General features: G+C 34.2%; 1 protein-coding gene across 1 annotated transcript in view; it reads right to left on the bottom strand.

Moving 5' to 3' along the window:
* The window catches only part of LOC144256173 (dmX-like protein 1), a 166,237-nt gene that overhangs the window by 64,669 nt on the left and 83,552 nt on the right, over window positions 1-18,016 (bottom strand). Inside the window, 2 exon segments of the mRNA XM_077801257.1 lie at window positions 2,244-2,492; window positions 2,967-3,094. Coding sequence (XP_077657383.1) covers window positions 2,244-2,492; window positions 2,967-3,094 — 377 coding nt within the window.

The following is an 18,016-nucleotide window of genomic DNA, read 5'->3' on the forward strand; positions in this document are numbered from 1 at the left end:
CAGCAGCCTTATTTTATTTATTAATGTTATTTGGTGCTGAGGATCAAACCCAGTGCCTTGCACGTGCTAAGTGAGCACTCTACCACTGAGCCAGAATCTGAGCCCAAATTACAACATATTTTTGTAAAGATTTTTTTTTTGTGGAGAGGGAAAATAGTCATACTCATTTGTTTACATACTTTATAGAGCTGCTTTTGTGCTGCAAGGGCATATAACACTTGGGGGACACCAAAAGGTCCCTTTAGTGAAAAAATGTTGACTTTTGTTTAAATTTACAAATAAATTTTCTTTATTATAAGTATTAATCTTATAAAGGACAGAATCCTTGCTTGGTTTGGGAGATTTCATTTTTATTTATTTATTTATTTTTGTTGGGAGCGGGGAAGAAATCTGAATTAGAAAGAAGAAAATACTAAGTAACTGGAAAAAAAATTCCAATTAAATAACTAAAAAAAAAAAAAATCCAATTAAAAAGACAAAGTGGAATCTTGGCTACCAGGACTTTTTGTTGTATCACGATGTGAACCACTATTTAGTGGAAACTGCTTTGGGGAAGCATAATGAATGCTATTAATAATTATTTAATATTTAACAAAATAACTACTTTTCTAACTTTTAATATTAGCTTCATTCAAACAATTTTAGCAGCTGGGTTCAGAGGCACACATCTGTAATTCCAGTTACTTGGAAGGCTGATGCAGGAAGATCACAAGTTTTAGGTCAACTGGAGCAACTTATGAAACCTTGTATTAAAATAAACTAATAAAAGTGTTGGGGATGTAGTTCAGTGATAGACTACTTGTTTAGCAAGCATGGGGTTTAATCTCAAGTACCAACAAATTATAGGGGAGTGGGGAGAGAAAGACATAATTTATCAATCATGGTGTAGATTTTGGCAATAATTTATTCTTAAAGCAATGAAGCCCATCAAATTCTCAATTGTGTGGACTTTGAACACATAAATATGCAAGCCCACAAATACACATAAGTACATGTATAAGTTGAATGTAGATGGTAGAAAAGAAGTGTACTAAAACTCATAAAGAAATAATTTTGCTGAACTTCTCAAATGTGTGTGTAGAGCTTAGATTTTGAAAATCATTAACAATTTTTTTTTTACGTATTCAATGCCAGTATAGGATGAATCAGGCTTTCCAGAACTATATATTAATTCATAAATCTATACCCTATAATTTTCATAATTTGAAAGTCAAGGTTATCATTTATGGGTCAATAAATGACAAAAACAAAAAAGTCAGAAAGCATTATGAAGATTCTTTTCAAATTGAGAAAGTTTGCTGTTTCAAATTTTAAATAAATGTAATATATAAAATTTTAACATTAGAGATGAAAAGGGAATATAATTATCTAAAATATTTAACGTTTCATGGTAGTATAAACACTTAGAAATCCAAAACCCTAATGGCAAGAATTATAATATGCAAGTCATAAAAGCAGCCTCATTTAGAAATTTTTTCCAGTCATTTCAAGCCATAGCCTGATTTCTCATGATTAGCATTGAGTTTTTTTTAAATTTTTACACATTTATAAATGTTAAAGGTTAAGTGATATAAAATATCCAAAATGGAGAATTTGAAAGCAGAACAAATAGCTGTTAACAGTTTTGTAAAATGCTAATCATTATTTTAAATCAAAAATATGGCTTGATTAAAGGAAAATTCTTAGTTTTCCAAAAATGCCAAACAAAATGAAACTGTTCCACTCTACACCAACCCCTCTAAAACAACACAAAGCAAGCTGAATTATAAAAGCCTATTTCTAAAGCTAATATCTTGCCTGCAAGACTGGGAGGGCTATGAGAACTGATGGCTGAAAGAGCTTTGGAAAAGCCCACACATTCCATGGAGAATACCACTACCTGGTGGGGACTAGGCACAGCAAAGTGCCTTCCTGCCAAAGAAAGAAGAGAGAATCTGTATTTGGGATAGAACAAAAACCAATGTTACAGTATATTTCAAAACAATAGTAAAAGACTTAATAAAATTGCATTTGATAACTCTAATCACTGGTGCAGGAATATCTTAAAAGAGTGAAAATGGCACCAGAGATTTTAATTCACTTTTCCTCATAAAATTTTTTGCTCAAGCTTTAAGAAATGGTATTTAATAAGAGTTTTCTGTGAGTAAATTAAAATGTAATTACGTTTGACAAAGTAACCATTTTGATAAATAAATAAAAACTTCAGCCTTAAAAAAAACAAAGAAAAAAGACTAAAAACTCACCGCGTAAAGCTTTTGAGTGCACCTGTTCTTTGCTGGGAACATGTGCACCTCCACCAAATACAGCAGACCACATTTTTCCATTTAGGGGATGGGCCACAATCCGAAATAGTTCATTACTAGAATGTGTTGCCAGGCCATGAATGAAGAGGCTAAGATATACTGCTGTGAGAATCTCACAGAGCAAGATTGTAAGTCCCGACTGGGCTTCCTCACCAGAAGAATTCAAAAGTCTAATTAGACAAGTTATTCCTAAGAACAAACAACAAACATAGCTGCCATTGATGATAAACTTTTAAGTTAAAAATTAACTGTATTTTTTCTAATTCTTGAAAAATTATACCAAATCAGGATTCAATATTTTCTTCACTAGATTCTTAACCAGTAAAAGTTATACTTAATAAACAAATGTTGGGCTATTCTATTTAAACACTGAAAATCTGCAGTCTGACTCAAATATCAGAAATAAAAATTCAATGGCATAAATTTTGATATTATGAGAAGAGCAAAATTTTTTAAAAAATATAACAAAAGACTTGAGTTATTTCAGTATAATGACCAAGGAAATACTAATGTTAAGTAACTGCAGAATTCGTCATAAGTGGTGAATGATCAACTGTTGTCAATTCTACAAAAATTTAACAATGATCATCATATGGCAAAAACAACCCAAATTTGATTTAAAAAGACTGAGAAAGAACTCATTCATATACAAATTATTTATACCTGGCCATTGAGATGGTGATGTACTGGGAGTTATTGCTTCATCTAAGCTTCCTGTTCTCAAGGAATGTCGATGAGGAAGCAGTACTGTCTGATACACCATTCCAGTAAACTGGTTTGTTTGAAATGAACTAAGAAAAGAAAACAACATTTAAATCTATGATGAATTATATATGTAATGTTTCCTAGTTTTAGATCTAATTTCTAAGTTACCTTATATACAACTAATGTTTATTTATTATACTGCTGTAACACAAAAGTAGTGTACTCTTTGGGTTAGTGTTATATTAAAGGAAAGTACTGGGCTGTATTGAGGGAGATGTAACTAAGTGGCAGAGTGCTTGCCTTGTATGTGTGAGATCCTATTCAATTCCCAGCACTGCAAAAACAAAGAAACAAAAAACAGAAAAATATTCCTAAATATCCTTTAAAGTGTAAATATACATTTTCTAAATCATTTGACAGTTTTAAAGACTATTTATTAATAAAAAACATAAAACATATAAAAATGAAAAGATTAGTTCATGGTGGAGCACCAGAAGCAAATCTAACTACAGAAGTTTAAAACAAGTTTTTCGGACTGAAAATAAAGTGAATTTAGGTTCAATTTCATATTTAATGATTAGCCTAACCTATTTTAGGCACTGAAACCAAGTACCAGGCATATAATGAAAAAATAGTTTCTGTCCTCATGAAACTTACATTTTGGTGGGGGAAACAGACACTAATTTTGTTATATTGTTCTTAAAGATGAAACTATGCATACAGCATTATAGAGGCAAAAGAAGGAAGTATGTCATACATTTGGGGATTTAGGTTAAGCTTCTTCAATATGACATTTTAACCTAAGACTAAGTGAACAGATAAATGAACAAAATAACTTACAATCTGAGAATATGAAATAATTGTGACAGAAAGTGGCCCCCAAAATTTGTAAAAATATCAGAAACTGGTAATTTAGATATTGCTATGTCATACATTAAATAAATATATTAGTTAAATATAGCAAGTTATTGGCTAGAATCTGTTCAGTTTTACAAATTTCAGTGGTCATAATATTCTGATGCATTTGTAAATAGTTCTCTGGCTTTACTTTCCAGTTTCAAGATGACAGTGGGACAACAACAATCCCCCATTGCCCTGCAATAGTCCCCTAAAAACAAAGGATGATTAAAAATATGGTGATCAAGGACTGAGGTTGTAGCTCAGCAGTAGAAGCACTCGCTTATTAGTACATGTGAGGCCCTGAGTTCGATCCTTAACACAACATAAAAAAAAAAAAAAAAAAGTATTGTGCCCAACTACAATTGAAAAATAAATGTTAAAAAAAATATGCTGATGAAAACAAAACCATATTCAATATCAAGAAATGAACTTTTAGAGGATCAGGGTTAAAGAAATCCAGCTGAAGTCATCTTGGGAACATATAACCAGAGTAGTTAAGTGGGGCCACATATGTAGGATTCATAGTCATAAATGAACAGATAACTAAAACCAAATCAAGGAAGGCTGTGATAGAATGTGAGATATAAACTCACAAAAAAAATTTCACTTGCAGAAGCCTACTTATCAGAACATTAAGAAAAGTATATTATACTCATAGAAGTTTTAAAAAAATTATGTAATTAGAAGCAATTATTAAAATCAGAAAGAAACTGAAAGGGAACACATATATGGCAGAATAGGAAACTCCTGATTCTCCTTCTACCCTTGGAAACACAAAATAAGCACCTATCAATCAATCAATTCTCCCTAAGAGAAAGTCAGAAATCAGTGGAGAGACTTCCAACCACTGGACAACTCAAAAAATCTCCATATCAAACATGTGGGGAAAGCCAACGCACACTCAAGTATGAACCTTACCCCGGGGAACTGCACTATAAAATTGGGAAAGGAATGTCCAACACCAAGTATTCTCCTATGGAGGAGAGAGTCTAGACTTCACATATAATGCTATAATCCTAAGAATCTCCATGATTTTTTACTTCATCAACTATGGGAGCAGGAGAAGACTAGATAAACAAGATCTTTCTAGAACCCAGAAAAATAAGTAGGGTTTTATTCAGGTACAAAAGCCGAAACTAGGACTTCACCTTCCTGGGAGCAGTACAGAGAAGAGGTTTCTCCCTCTCCATCTTTCAAAAAAATGTACAAAACACCCCTGCAGCACTTATTGAATTCTGGCTTTTTCCCCCCTTTTTTAAAAAACACAGTATTGGGGATTGGACCCAGGGGATTATACCATTGAGCATATGTATATACAGCCCTTTTTATTTTTTATTTTGAGACAGGGTCTAAGTTGCCCAGGCTAGCTTGAAACTTGTAATACTTCTATTTAAAACACTAGAATTACAGGCAGTTGCCACTACATCTGGCTGCTTTCTGCTTTTAATTGACTTGCACTGAGGAGTGGAAGAAAAAGTCAATTATTAACCCACTGACAGTCTAGAAGAAGACTGTATACATAAAATGCCCCAACTCTCACAATATCCACCTAAGGAACCACATTCTAAATCTCTCTAGTTCTGGAAGGAGAAGGGAATAAAATACACATCTCTATAGACTAGGAAAGGTGGTATTTTTTTTATATGGGTATGTAAACACCTTCATGCCCCTGGTACAGTGCAGAAAAGGAGCTTAAAACAAGGTAACATCGTGTTTCTTTTCCAAAGGAAATTTGGTACACATATTGAAAATCCCAATTTTAAAAACTATGAACAAAAGGACACCATCCTAAACTTGGTAGCTCTGGGACTAGAAGGGTCTATACATACACTAGTATTCCTTGATTGCAGAACAAGGAGCTAGTTTTTTTTTGTTGTTGTTTTTTTTTTTTTTTTTTTTTAATAAAGAGAGAGAGAGAATTTTTTTAATATTTATTTTTTAGTTTTCGGCGGACACAACATCTTTATATATGGTGCTGAGGATTGAACCTGGGCCGCATGCATGCTAGGCAAGAGTGCTACCTCTTGAGCCACATCCCCAGCCCAAGGAGCTAGTTCTTAAGGGGAGTCTAAGCACTTCCTAGGGCTGCACACCCTAGGAACAGAGCAGAATAAGGGCAGGAAAGTGATGCTCTAATTTTCTCTCTGAAAAAGGCATATAGCACATAATTGCTGTGGTTAGTTACTTTATGGCCTAGTTTCTAGCTAACTTTGTATGGGATACTCATAAGGCAAACAAACTAAGTAGGCTTTTGGTAGCTGGGACCAAAGCTTAGCCATTACAGAAGACCTCTCCCAGAAATAAATCCAGGCCTACTTGTTTTCTGCAATGAGTGTGGTCATTCACCAAGCACCACAACATCCACATTGCCCACCTAAGGAATTGTCTCTTTAACAACCTAGACTTGAAGTCAAGAGGAATTGGCAATTCTGAGTGACTCAAGACCACAGAAAAACAACAAGGTAGTCACATAATGGGTATACTTTTAGCAGTTATACGTCCAGGATCAGAAGGTTCAGGCCTAATAGTAACTACAGGCAACTGCCACAGATCTTCAACCCATCTTTTTAAAAATACATACATATTTTTAGTTGTAGATGGACATGATATCTTTATTTTGTTTCTTTATTTTTATGTTGTGCTGAGGATCGAACACAGTACTTCATATGTGCTAGGCAAGTGCTCTATTGCTGAGCCCTAGCCCCAGCTCCTCTCCCCGCATATTTTTTTTTTTTTGATACCAGCTATTGAACTCAGAGGAATTCAACAAGTTAGCCACATCTCCAGCCCTATTCCGTATTTTATTTAGAGATAGGATTTCACTGAATTGCTTAGCGCCCTGCTTTTTCTGAGGCTGACTTTGAACTCCTGACCTCCTGCCTCCACCTCCGAAGCCGCTGGGATTACAGGCATGTGCCAACATGCCTGGCCCTTCTCCCCATCTTAATGCAAAGAAAGAGACAGACATATAAAAATACTCAGCTTCACTGTGAAGACAGAAAGCACTGTAACAAAACACCAAACCTTTCTACACTAGTTAAAAACTCTGGCTGTGATTATATCACGTTCAGAATATCAACAAGACATGGCATGTCCTCAACACCATGATGCTTCCAAAAACAGAAAGAATGGTCTGGACAGACACAACAACTTGAGAGGCATCTTAAAATCTCTGGCCAATCGAATTGGTAAAAACCTCTCCTGTATGAGGCCGGTACACCAAGATGATGCTGCAACATGAAATGCAGAGAAAGCAACATAGAGATTCAAGGAAAATTAAAAAAAAAAAAAAGCCAGGGGAATATATTCCAAACAAAACAACTAAATAAACTCTCAGCAACCAACCGAAATAAATTTTTTATTTATGCAGAGAATCAAAAACAAATAATTCAAAATAAATTTTAAAAATTATACTATAAAGATATTCAGAGCTCAAGAAAGCAATGCAAGAAGAACCTGAAAACAAATACAAAATATTAAAAAGAACTAAAGAGAAATCACTGATATGAAAAATATTATACCTGAGCTGAAAAATTAAATACAGGGATTCTACATGAGGCTAGATCAAGCAGAAGGAAGGATTGGTGACCTTGGAAACAAATTACTAAAACTTATCCAATCGGGGCAGCAAAAAAGGGTTAGGGGGAGACAAAAATAGCTTAAGAAACTTCTGGGGGTACTGTGCAGATGGAAGGTGGGGTGGCGCAGAACGCAGAGGCTTTGCTTGGGATCACCAGACCGAGCTCTGAATACAGCACAAGGTCACCCCAGCACCCCCCACCTCACCAAACACCCTACGCGGGAAACAGACGGAATCCATCTTGGAAAACCTTACTTGCCATCTATCAGTGGGTGTGGCTACCAGCGAGGTTCTACAGCTGATCAGAGAGATTTTGGAACTATACAAGAGCAATATAAATACATAGGGAAAAAACATTAACACAACAGTCACACAGAGCTAGAAAGAAATGTGAGCAGTATGAAAAGACAAGGAAAGAAAGGAACACAAATGATGCACGACAATTCAACATTAGAGAAGGTAACATTTGCAGCAGAAGGAATGTCAGATAAAGATTTCAGGATATACATGGTTCAGATGATCTGGAATCTCAAGGAAGACTTTATACAGCAAATGCAGACAATGAAAGATTACTTTGACAACGAATTACATAAACAAATCCGAGAAGCAAAAAGCAAAAGATCAACTCTACAGGGAGATAGAGGTTATAACAAAAACAAACAAACAAACAGAAATCCTGGAAATGAAGAAAATAAACCAAATTAAAAACTGAAATGAGAGTATCACCAGAAGAGTAGAACATTTAGAAGATAGAACATGAGACAACAAAGACAAAGTATATCATCTTGAAAAGAGTGTAGACAGCAAGAGTGAGACAGATAAGAAACCATGAGCAGAATATCCAAGAAATATGAGATACCATAAAGAGATCAAATTTCAGAGTTATTGGGATACAAGAAGGTATAGAAGTACAAACCAAAGGAATGAGCAATCTGTTCAATGAAATAATACTAGAAAACTCCCCAGACATGAAGAATGAAACAGAAATCCAAATCCTAGAAGCCTACAGGAAGCCTAATACGCAAAATCACAAGAGATCCACACCAAGAAGATGCCCAACATATAGAACAAAGAGAGAATTTTAAAAGCCACAAGAGAAAGGAAGCAGATTACATTTAGAGGTAACCATATAGGTTAGTGGCTGATCTTTCAACACAGACTCTGAAAGCTAGAAGATCTTGGAACAACATATTTCAAATGCTGAAAGATAATGGGTTTCAACCAAGAATCTTGTATCCAGCAAAATTAAGCTTCAGGTTTGAAGATGAAATAAAAACCTTCCATGATAAACAAAAATTAAAAGAATTTGCAGCTAGAAAACCGGTGTTTCAAAACATCCTTGGCAAAACAATACATGAAGAGGAAATGAAAAATAACAATGAAAACCAACAGTGGGAGGTAGTACAGTAAAGGAAAAATTAATCAAAGAGGAAAAACAAATTAAGTTAAATAACAAAAACAAACAAATATGGCTGTAAATACAAACCATATCTCAATAGTAACCCTAAATGTTAATGACTTAAACTCACCAATCAAAAGACATAGGTTAGCAGACTGGATTAAAAAAAAGATCCAACAACATGCTGCCTACAGGAGACATCTGATAGGAAAAGACATACTTAGACTGAAGGTGAAAGGTTGGGAAAAATCATACCACTCACATGGACCTCAGAAGCAAGCAGGGGTGTCCATACTTATATCAAATAAAATAGACTTCAAGGCAAAGTTAATCAAAAAGGATAAAGAAGGACACTACATACTACTCAAGGGAACCATACACCAACAAGACATAACAATCATTAATATATATGCACCAAACAATGTATTTGGTGCAGCTATGTTCATTAAACAAAGCCTTCTCAAGTTCAAGAGACAAATAGACCAAAACACAATAATCATGGGTGATTTTAACACACCTCTCTCACCACTGGACAGATCTTCCAAACAAAAGTTGAATAAAGAAACTATAGAACTTAATAACACAAGTAATAACTTAGACTTAATTGACATATATAGAATATATCAACCAACATCAAGCAGATACACTTTTTTCTCAGCAGCACATGGATCCTTCTCAAAAATAGACCATGCATTATGTCACAGGACAACTCTTAGCAAATACAAAGGAGTAGAGATACTACCATGCATTTTATCTAATCATAATGAAATGAAATTGGAAAGCAACGATAAAATAAGGAAGAAAAATTCCTACATCACATGGAGAATGAACAATATGCTACTGAATGAACAATGGGTTACAGAAGACAACAAGGAGGAAATTTAAAAAATCTTAGAGGCAAATGAAAACTCAGACACAACATATCAAAATCTCTGGGACACTATGAAAGCAAGAGGAAAATTCATTGCATGGAGTTCATTCCTTAAAAGAATAAAAAGCCAACAAATAAATGATCTCACACTACATCTCAAAGCCCTATAAAAGCTTCTACAGCAAATGCAGTAGACGGCAAGAAACAATTAAAACCAGAGCTGAAATCAATGAAATCAAAACAAAAGAAACAATTGAAAAAATTGACAAAACTAAAAGTTGGTTCTTTAAAAAAATAAACAAGATTGACAGACGCTTAGCCATGCTAATGAAGAGAAGATGAGAGAGAACCCAAATTATTAGCATACGGGATGAAAAAGGCAATATAACAACAGACACTACAGAAATATAGAAGATTAGTTTGAAACGTTATAAGTCTAATAAAATAGAAGATAGTGAAGCCATCAATAAATTCCTTAAGTCATATGATCTGCTCAGATTGAATCAGGAAGATATATACAACTTAAACAGACCAATATCAAGCAAGGAAAAAGAAGAATCCATCAAAAGATTACCAACCAAGAAAAGCCCAGGACCAGACGGATATACAGCAGATTTTTATAACACCTTTGAAGAAGAACTAATTCCAATACTCTACAATCTATTTCAGGAAATAGAAAAAGAGGGAGTACTTTGAAATTCATTCTACGAGGCCAATATCACCCTGATTCCAAAACCAAAAAAAGACACCTCAAAGAAAGAAAACTTCAGACCAATATCTCTAATGAATATAGATGCAAAAATCCTCAATAAAATTCTGGCAAATCGAATACAAAAACCTATCAAAAAGATCGTGCACTATGATCAAGTGGGATTCATCCCCGGCATGCAAAATTGGTTCAACATACGGAAATCAATAAATGTAATCCATCACATCAATAGATTTAAAGATAAGAACCATATGATCATCTCAATAGATGCAAAAAAAAAGCATTTGATAAAATACAGCACCCCTTTATGTTCAAAACACTAGAAAAACTAGGGATATCAGGAACTTACCTCAACATTGTAAAAGCTATCCATGCTAAGCCTCAGGCCAGCATCATTCTAAATGGAGAAAAACTGAAGGCATTCCCTCTAAAATCTAGAACAAGACAGGGATGCCCTCTCTCACCACTTCTATTCAAAATAGTTCTTGAAACACTGGCCAGAACAATTAGACAGATGAAAGAAACTGAAGGAATAACTAAAGGAAAAGAAGAACTTAAACTGGCACTATTTGTTGATCATATGATTCTATACCCAGAAGACCCAAAAAACTCTACCGAGAAACTTCAAGAACTAGTAAATGAATTTAGCAAAGCGGCAGGATATAAAATCAACACCCGTAAATCAAAAGCATTTCTGTATATCAGTAACAAATCCTCTGAAAAGGAAAAGAGGAAAACTACGCCATTCACAATATACTCAAAATAAAATAAAATATTTGGGAATCAACCTAACAAAAGAGGTGAAAGATCTTTACAATGAAAACTATAGAACCTTAAAGAGAGAAATAGAAGAAGACCTTACAAGATGGAAAGATCTACCTTGCTCATGGATAGGCAGAATTAATATTATTAAAATGACCATACTACCAAAAGCACTATTACAGGTTCAATGCAATTCCAATCAAAATCCCAATGACATTCCTCACAGAAATAGAAAAAGCAATCATGAAATTCATCTGGAAAAATAAGACACCAAGAATAGGTAAAGCAATTCTAAGCAGGAAGAATGAAACAGGTGGTATTGTTATTACCAGACCTTAAACTATACTACAGAGCAATAGTAACAAAAACATCATGGTACTGGCACCAAAACAGGCTAGTAGACCAATGGTACAGAATAGAGGACACAAAGTCTAACCCACAAAATTACAACTATCTTATTTTAGAACAAGGTGCCAAAACCATGCACTGGAGAAAGGATAGCATCTTCAACAAATGGTGCTGGCAAAACTGGAAATCCATATGCAACAAAATGAAATTGAATCCCCATCTCTCACCATGCACAAAAGTTAACTCAAAATGGATCAAGGATCTAGGGAATAAACCAGAGAATCTGTATCTAATAGAAGAAAAAGTAGGCCCTAATCTTCATCACGTGGGGCTAGGCTGCAACTTCTTTAATAAGACACCTATTGCACAAGAATTAAAACCAAGAATCAACAAATGGGATGGATTCAAACTAAAAAGTTTTTTCTCAGCAAAAGAAATAATATATAAGGTGAATAGAGAGCCTACATCCTGGGAACTAATTTTTACCCCTTAAACATCAGAAAGAGCTCTAATCTCTAGGGTATATAAAGAGCTGAACAAGATAAGCACCAAAAAAAAAAAAAAAATCCAATCAATAAATGGGCCAAGGACCAGAACAGACACTTCTCAGAAGAGGATATACAATCAATCAACAAATATATGAAAAAATGCTCATCATCTCTAGCAATCAGAGAAATGCAAATTAAAACTACTCTAAGATACCATCTCACTCCAGTAAGAGTGGCAGCCATTGTGAAGACAAACAACAAGAAGTGCTGGCGAGGATGCTTGGGGGAGGTGGGGAAGGTACACTCATACACTGCTGGTGGGACTGCAAATTGGTGCAGCCAATATGGAAAGCAGTATGGAGATTCCTTGGAAAACTGGGAATGGAACCACCATGTGACCCAGCTATGCCTCTTCTCGGACTATACCCAAAGGACCTAAAAACACCATATTACAGGGACACAGCCACATCAATGTTTATAGCAGCACAATTCACAACAGCTAAACTGTGGAGCCAACCTAAATGTCCTTCAGTGGATGAATGGATACCAAAAGAAAAAAAAAAGTGGCATTTATACAAAATGGTATATTACTCAGCAATAAAAAACAATAAGATCATGGCATTTGCAGGGAAATGGATGGCATTAGAACAGATTATGGTAAGCGAAGTTAGCCAATCCCAAAAAAACAAATGCCAAATGTCTTCTATGATATAAGGGGGGTGACTCAAAATGGGGTTGGGAGGGAGAGCAAGGGAGGAAGATTACCCCTAGATAGGGAATAGGAGTGGGAGGGAAAGAGAGGGAGAAGGGGAATAGCATGGATGGTGAAAGGAGACCCTCATCATTATACAAAATACATATATGAAGATGTGAATTTGGTGTCAACATACCTTATATATAATCAGAGATGATAAATTATTGTATAATGATGTATTTAGAAATGTAATGCAAAAAATTAATAAATAAATAAAGATTTCTGTTCTGCAAAAAAAAAAAAAGAAAGAAAGAAAGAAACTTCTGGGATACTATCCAGTATACTATGAACATTCCAGAAGGAGAAGGAGAAGGAAAGAGACAGGAACCATTTTCAAAGAAATAATGGCAGAATATTTCCTAAGTCTGGGGAAAGAAATAGAGAGCCAAGTCTAGGAACCAAAAAAGATGAATCCAAAGAGATGTATACCTCAATCTATCGTAATCAAATTGTCAAAAAATTAAAGACAAATAAATTATTGGAAGAAACAAGGGGAAAATGAATCATCATGTAGAAGGGAAGCCCTGTAAGACTACTAGTGGAATTCTTAGTAGAAATTTTGCAAGCTAGAAGGAAGTGGAATGATAAATATTTAAAATTCTGAAAGAAAAAGGCTTCTGGACAAGAATATTACAGATAGCAATCCTGTTTCAATAAAAAGATAAGACCCAAACCAATAAAATCAGAGATGAAAAAGACTGATACCAAAAATATACAAAAGAGGTTCATGAACAACTATAACAAAAAATTAGAAAATATAGAAGACATGGATAAATTCCTGGATATATACAACCAGCCATGACTGAACCGTGAAGAAACAGAAAACTGAAGAGATCAATAATGAGTCAAAAGATTAAATCAATAATAAAAAAGGTCCTAAGAAAGAACTAGATAGCATCACTGCTGAATTCTACCAAACTTTTAAGGAAGAACTAATACTAAGTTCTTCTCAAAACTATTTCAGAAAACTGAAGGGAATATTTACATACTCATTCTTAAGGCCAGTATTACTCTTGACACTAAAATCGAGAGAGAGAGAGAGAGAGAGAGAGAGAGAGAGAGAGAGAGAGAGAGAGAGAGAGAGAGAGAGCAAGCAAGCACAGACTAATATCACTGATGAACACAAATACAAAATATCCTTATCAACATACTAGCAAACTGAATCCAATATCACATCAGAAGGACTAGACACGTGACCAAGTGGGATTTACCCCAGGGATGCAAGGACAGTTCAATATATGCAAGTCAATAAACATGATAAATCACATTAATAGAATCAAGTATTAAAACACATATGATCATCTCAACATATGCAGAAAATGCATTTGATAAAATTAAACATCCCTTCATGATAAAAATTCAAGATTTGGAAAAAGAATGTCAATTTTTTTCCTTTTAAAAAAACTTTTTAAAATTTGTTTTAATTAGTTATACATGACAGTAGAATGCATTTATGCACTTTGATAGATCATACATAGATGGGGTATAATTTTTCATTTTTCTGATTGAACATGTTGTAGAATCACATAGGTCATTCAGTCATATATATACATAAAGTAATATGTCTGTCTCATTCTACTCTCCTTCCTATCCCCATATCCCTTCTCCTCCCCTCTCTTCACTCTTCCTCCACCTTATCTAAAGTAACTCTATTCTTCCCTAGTGCCCTGCCCCCCATTGTAAATTAGCATCTGCATATCAAAGAAAACATTTGGTTGTTTGGGACTGCTTATTTCACTTAGCATGATATTCTCCAACTCCATCCATTTACTGGCAAATGCCATAATTCAACTCTTCTTTAAAGCTAAGTAATATTAATAACTAGCAAACTGAATCCAATATCACACACACACACACCCCACATTTTCTTTATCCATTCATCTACTGAAGGACACCTAAGTTGGTTCCACAGTCTAGCTATTGTGAATTGAGCTGCTATAAACATTGATGTGGCTGCATCACTTTAGTATGCTGACTTTAAGTAAAAAGAATGTCAATTTTTGCCACGTTTATTCAATATAGTACTGGAGTCCTAACCAAAGCAATTAAGTAAGAGGAAAAAATAAAGCACATCTTGGGCTGGGATTGTAGTCAGTGGTAGAGCGCTTGCCCCATACACATGAGGTCCTGGGTTCTATCCTCAGTACCACATACAAACAAATAAATAAAAATAAAGATATGGTGTCCATCTACAAGTAAAAAAATTTAAAAAAAAAAAAAGAAACAAACAAAGCACATCTTAACTGGAAAGGAAAAATTTTAAAAATTCCTATTTGCATATATTATCATAAATATTGAAAGGCCCAAAGACTCCACCAAAAAACTGTTACAACTGATAAAATCCATAAAGTAGCAGAACATATAATCAACATATAAAAATCAGTAGTATTTCTACATGCCAAGAGTGAACTGAAAAAGAAAACACATAGTTTAAAATGGCAACAAAAGAAAAAATTACATAGAAATAAACTTTATCAGAGAGGTAAAAGATCTCTTTCATGAGAACTGTAAAACACTTATGCAATATGATAAAAACACACAAAAAGTGAAAAGATACTCCTGTTTGTGCATTGGAAGAACTGTTAAAATGTCTATAATAATCAAAGTGATCTAGAGATTCAATACAATTCATATCAAAATACCAAAATGATACTCACCACAGACACCAAAAACAGACTATTTGTATGGAATCATAAGAAAATTCAAGTAACCAAAGCAAATTTAAGCAAAAAGAACAAAACCAGGGGCTGGGATTATGGCTCAGTGGTAAAGTGCTCACCTAGCATGTGTGACACTGGGTTCAATTATTAGCATCACACATAAATAAATAGATCACACATAGACAACTGAAAAAAAAAAACAAAGATATTACAATACTTAACTTCAAAATATACTGTAGCCAAGTAAGGTGATAGGCACTTATAGTACTGAAAACTAATTTGGAAGCTGAGATGGGAGAAATGTTGAACTAGAAAAGTGCTAGGGGGTGAATGGATATAATCAATACATGCTGAATATATGTATGAAAATATCACAGTGAATCCTGTTATTCTGTACAATAATGTCTTAACTAATTATGAACTAGGAGTATGGCTCAGTGGTAGAGCATCAGCTTAGCACACACAAGGCCCTGGGTTCAATATATAGCACAGAAAACACAAACACATACACATACCCCAAAGCTATAATAACCAAAACAGCATGGTAGAGGCATAAAATCTGACAAACAGACTAAAGGAAAAAACAGAGAATACAGGCAAAGGCACCAAGTTCATATGCTGGGGAAAGGAGAGTCTCTAATAAATGGTAATGGAAAAACTAAATATATACATGCAGAAGAATGAAACTAGACCCCATCCCATCCCCATCTCTTGTGATATAAAAATCCCAACTTAAAATGGACTAAAAGCTTAAATGTAAAAATATACTACTATGAAACACTAGAAGATAATAGGGAAATGCCTCAGGGTATTAGTCTGTGCAAAGACTTTTGGATAAGATCTCAAAAGTACAGGCAGGAAAAGCAAAAATAGACAAACATGATTATATCAAACTAAAAAGCTTTTGCACAGCAAAGAATACAATCAATAAGGTAAAGACAAAACCTGAAGAATGGAAGAAAATATTTGTAAACTATCCTCCTCACAAAGGACTAATATCCAGAATATGAGGAACTCAGCAGCAATAGCAAAAAAAAAAAAAAATCAAATAATCCTATTACAAAATCAGAAATTATCTCAATAGATATTTCTCAAAAAAAGACAGATGCCCAACAAATATATATTTGAAAATGCTTAATAATGATCACCAGGGAAATACAAATCAAAATCACAATAAGATATTATATCACCCCCATTAGAATGACTTATTATCCAAAAGACAAAAAATGACAAATGCTGGTGACAATGTGGATAAAGAACTCTATTCATACACTGTACTTGTGAATGTAAATTTGTACAGTCATTATGAAAAAAAGTATTGTGGTTCCTCAAAAAACTAAAAATTATAACTACTATATAATCCAGCAATCCTATATATAGTGGGTACATATCCAAAAGAAAGGAAAAGAAATGAGTACATTGAAGAAAGATCTGCACTCTGATGTTTACTGCAGCACTAATCACAATTGCTAAAATGAAATCAAACAAGGTGTTCATCAACAGATGAATGGATTAAGAAAATGTGATATACACACTTAACCGTAATACATAAAAGGAAGGAAATCCTGCCATTTTGGCAACATGAATGAACCTTGAGGACTTTATGTCAAATGAAAAAAGGCAAGATACACAGAAAGGCAAATATTACTACAATGTTCTCTCTCATATGTGGAAGCTAAAAGAGTTCATTTTGTAGAAGCAAAGAGTGGAACAGTGGTTACCAGAGGCTAGAAAAAGATAAGGGGAAGTACAGAGAAAGGCTGTTTAGTAGGTACAAAATTTCAGTTAGGTAGAGGAATAAGTTCTAGTGCTCTTTAGCACGGGGTGACTATAGCCAATAATTAATTATATGTTTCAAAATAGGGACAAACTGTCTTGTAGCTTTGGATTTTCTCACCAAAAAGAAATGATAAATGTTTTAAGTCATAGATATGCCATGTGCTGATTTGATTACTATACACAGTATATATAATATGAAAATATCACACATTACTGCACAAATATGTACAATTAGTACGCGCAAATTTAAAAAAATTTTTTTTTGAAACAGTGAGGGGGATCTCATGGGACCAGAAAGGAGACCTGTGGAACAGAGAAAGGGGACCAGGGGAGAGAGGAGGGAAGAGAAATGGGAGGTACTGGGGAGTGAAATGACATTATATTGTCATATTATGTGCATGTATGAATATATAATCACCAACCCTATTAGGTAAAATTATAATGCACCAACAAAATAAAAGTTTTAAAAATTCTATGAGATCTTATGAATGAAAAACAGAACTTCTAAAATGTAATGTTTGACTAGTTAAAAGAGAGGACATTGCTGAAAAATGAATCAGTGTCTGGAAAATTAAGCTGAGATTTGCCCTAAACACACACACACACACACACACACACACACACACACACACACACACACAACACAGAGACAAAAAAAAAAAAGAACATATAAAACTTAAAAGAAAAATAAGATGAACCCACAAGTTCTACTGTATAAAGAAAATAGAAGAGGGGTGAGACAATACCAAAAAAAAAAA

The sequence above is a fragment of the Urocitellus parryii genome, chromosome 1 (assembly GCF_045843805.1).
Source record: "Urocitellus parryii isolate mUroPar1 chromosome 1, mUroPar1.hap1, whole genome shotgun sequence".
Lineage (NCBI taxonomy): Eukaryota > Metazoa > Chordata > Mammalia > Rodentia > Sciuridae > Urocitellus > Urocitellus parryii.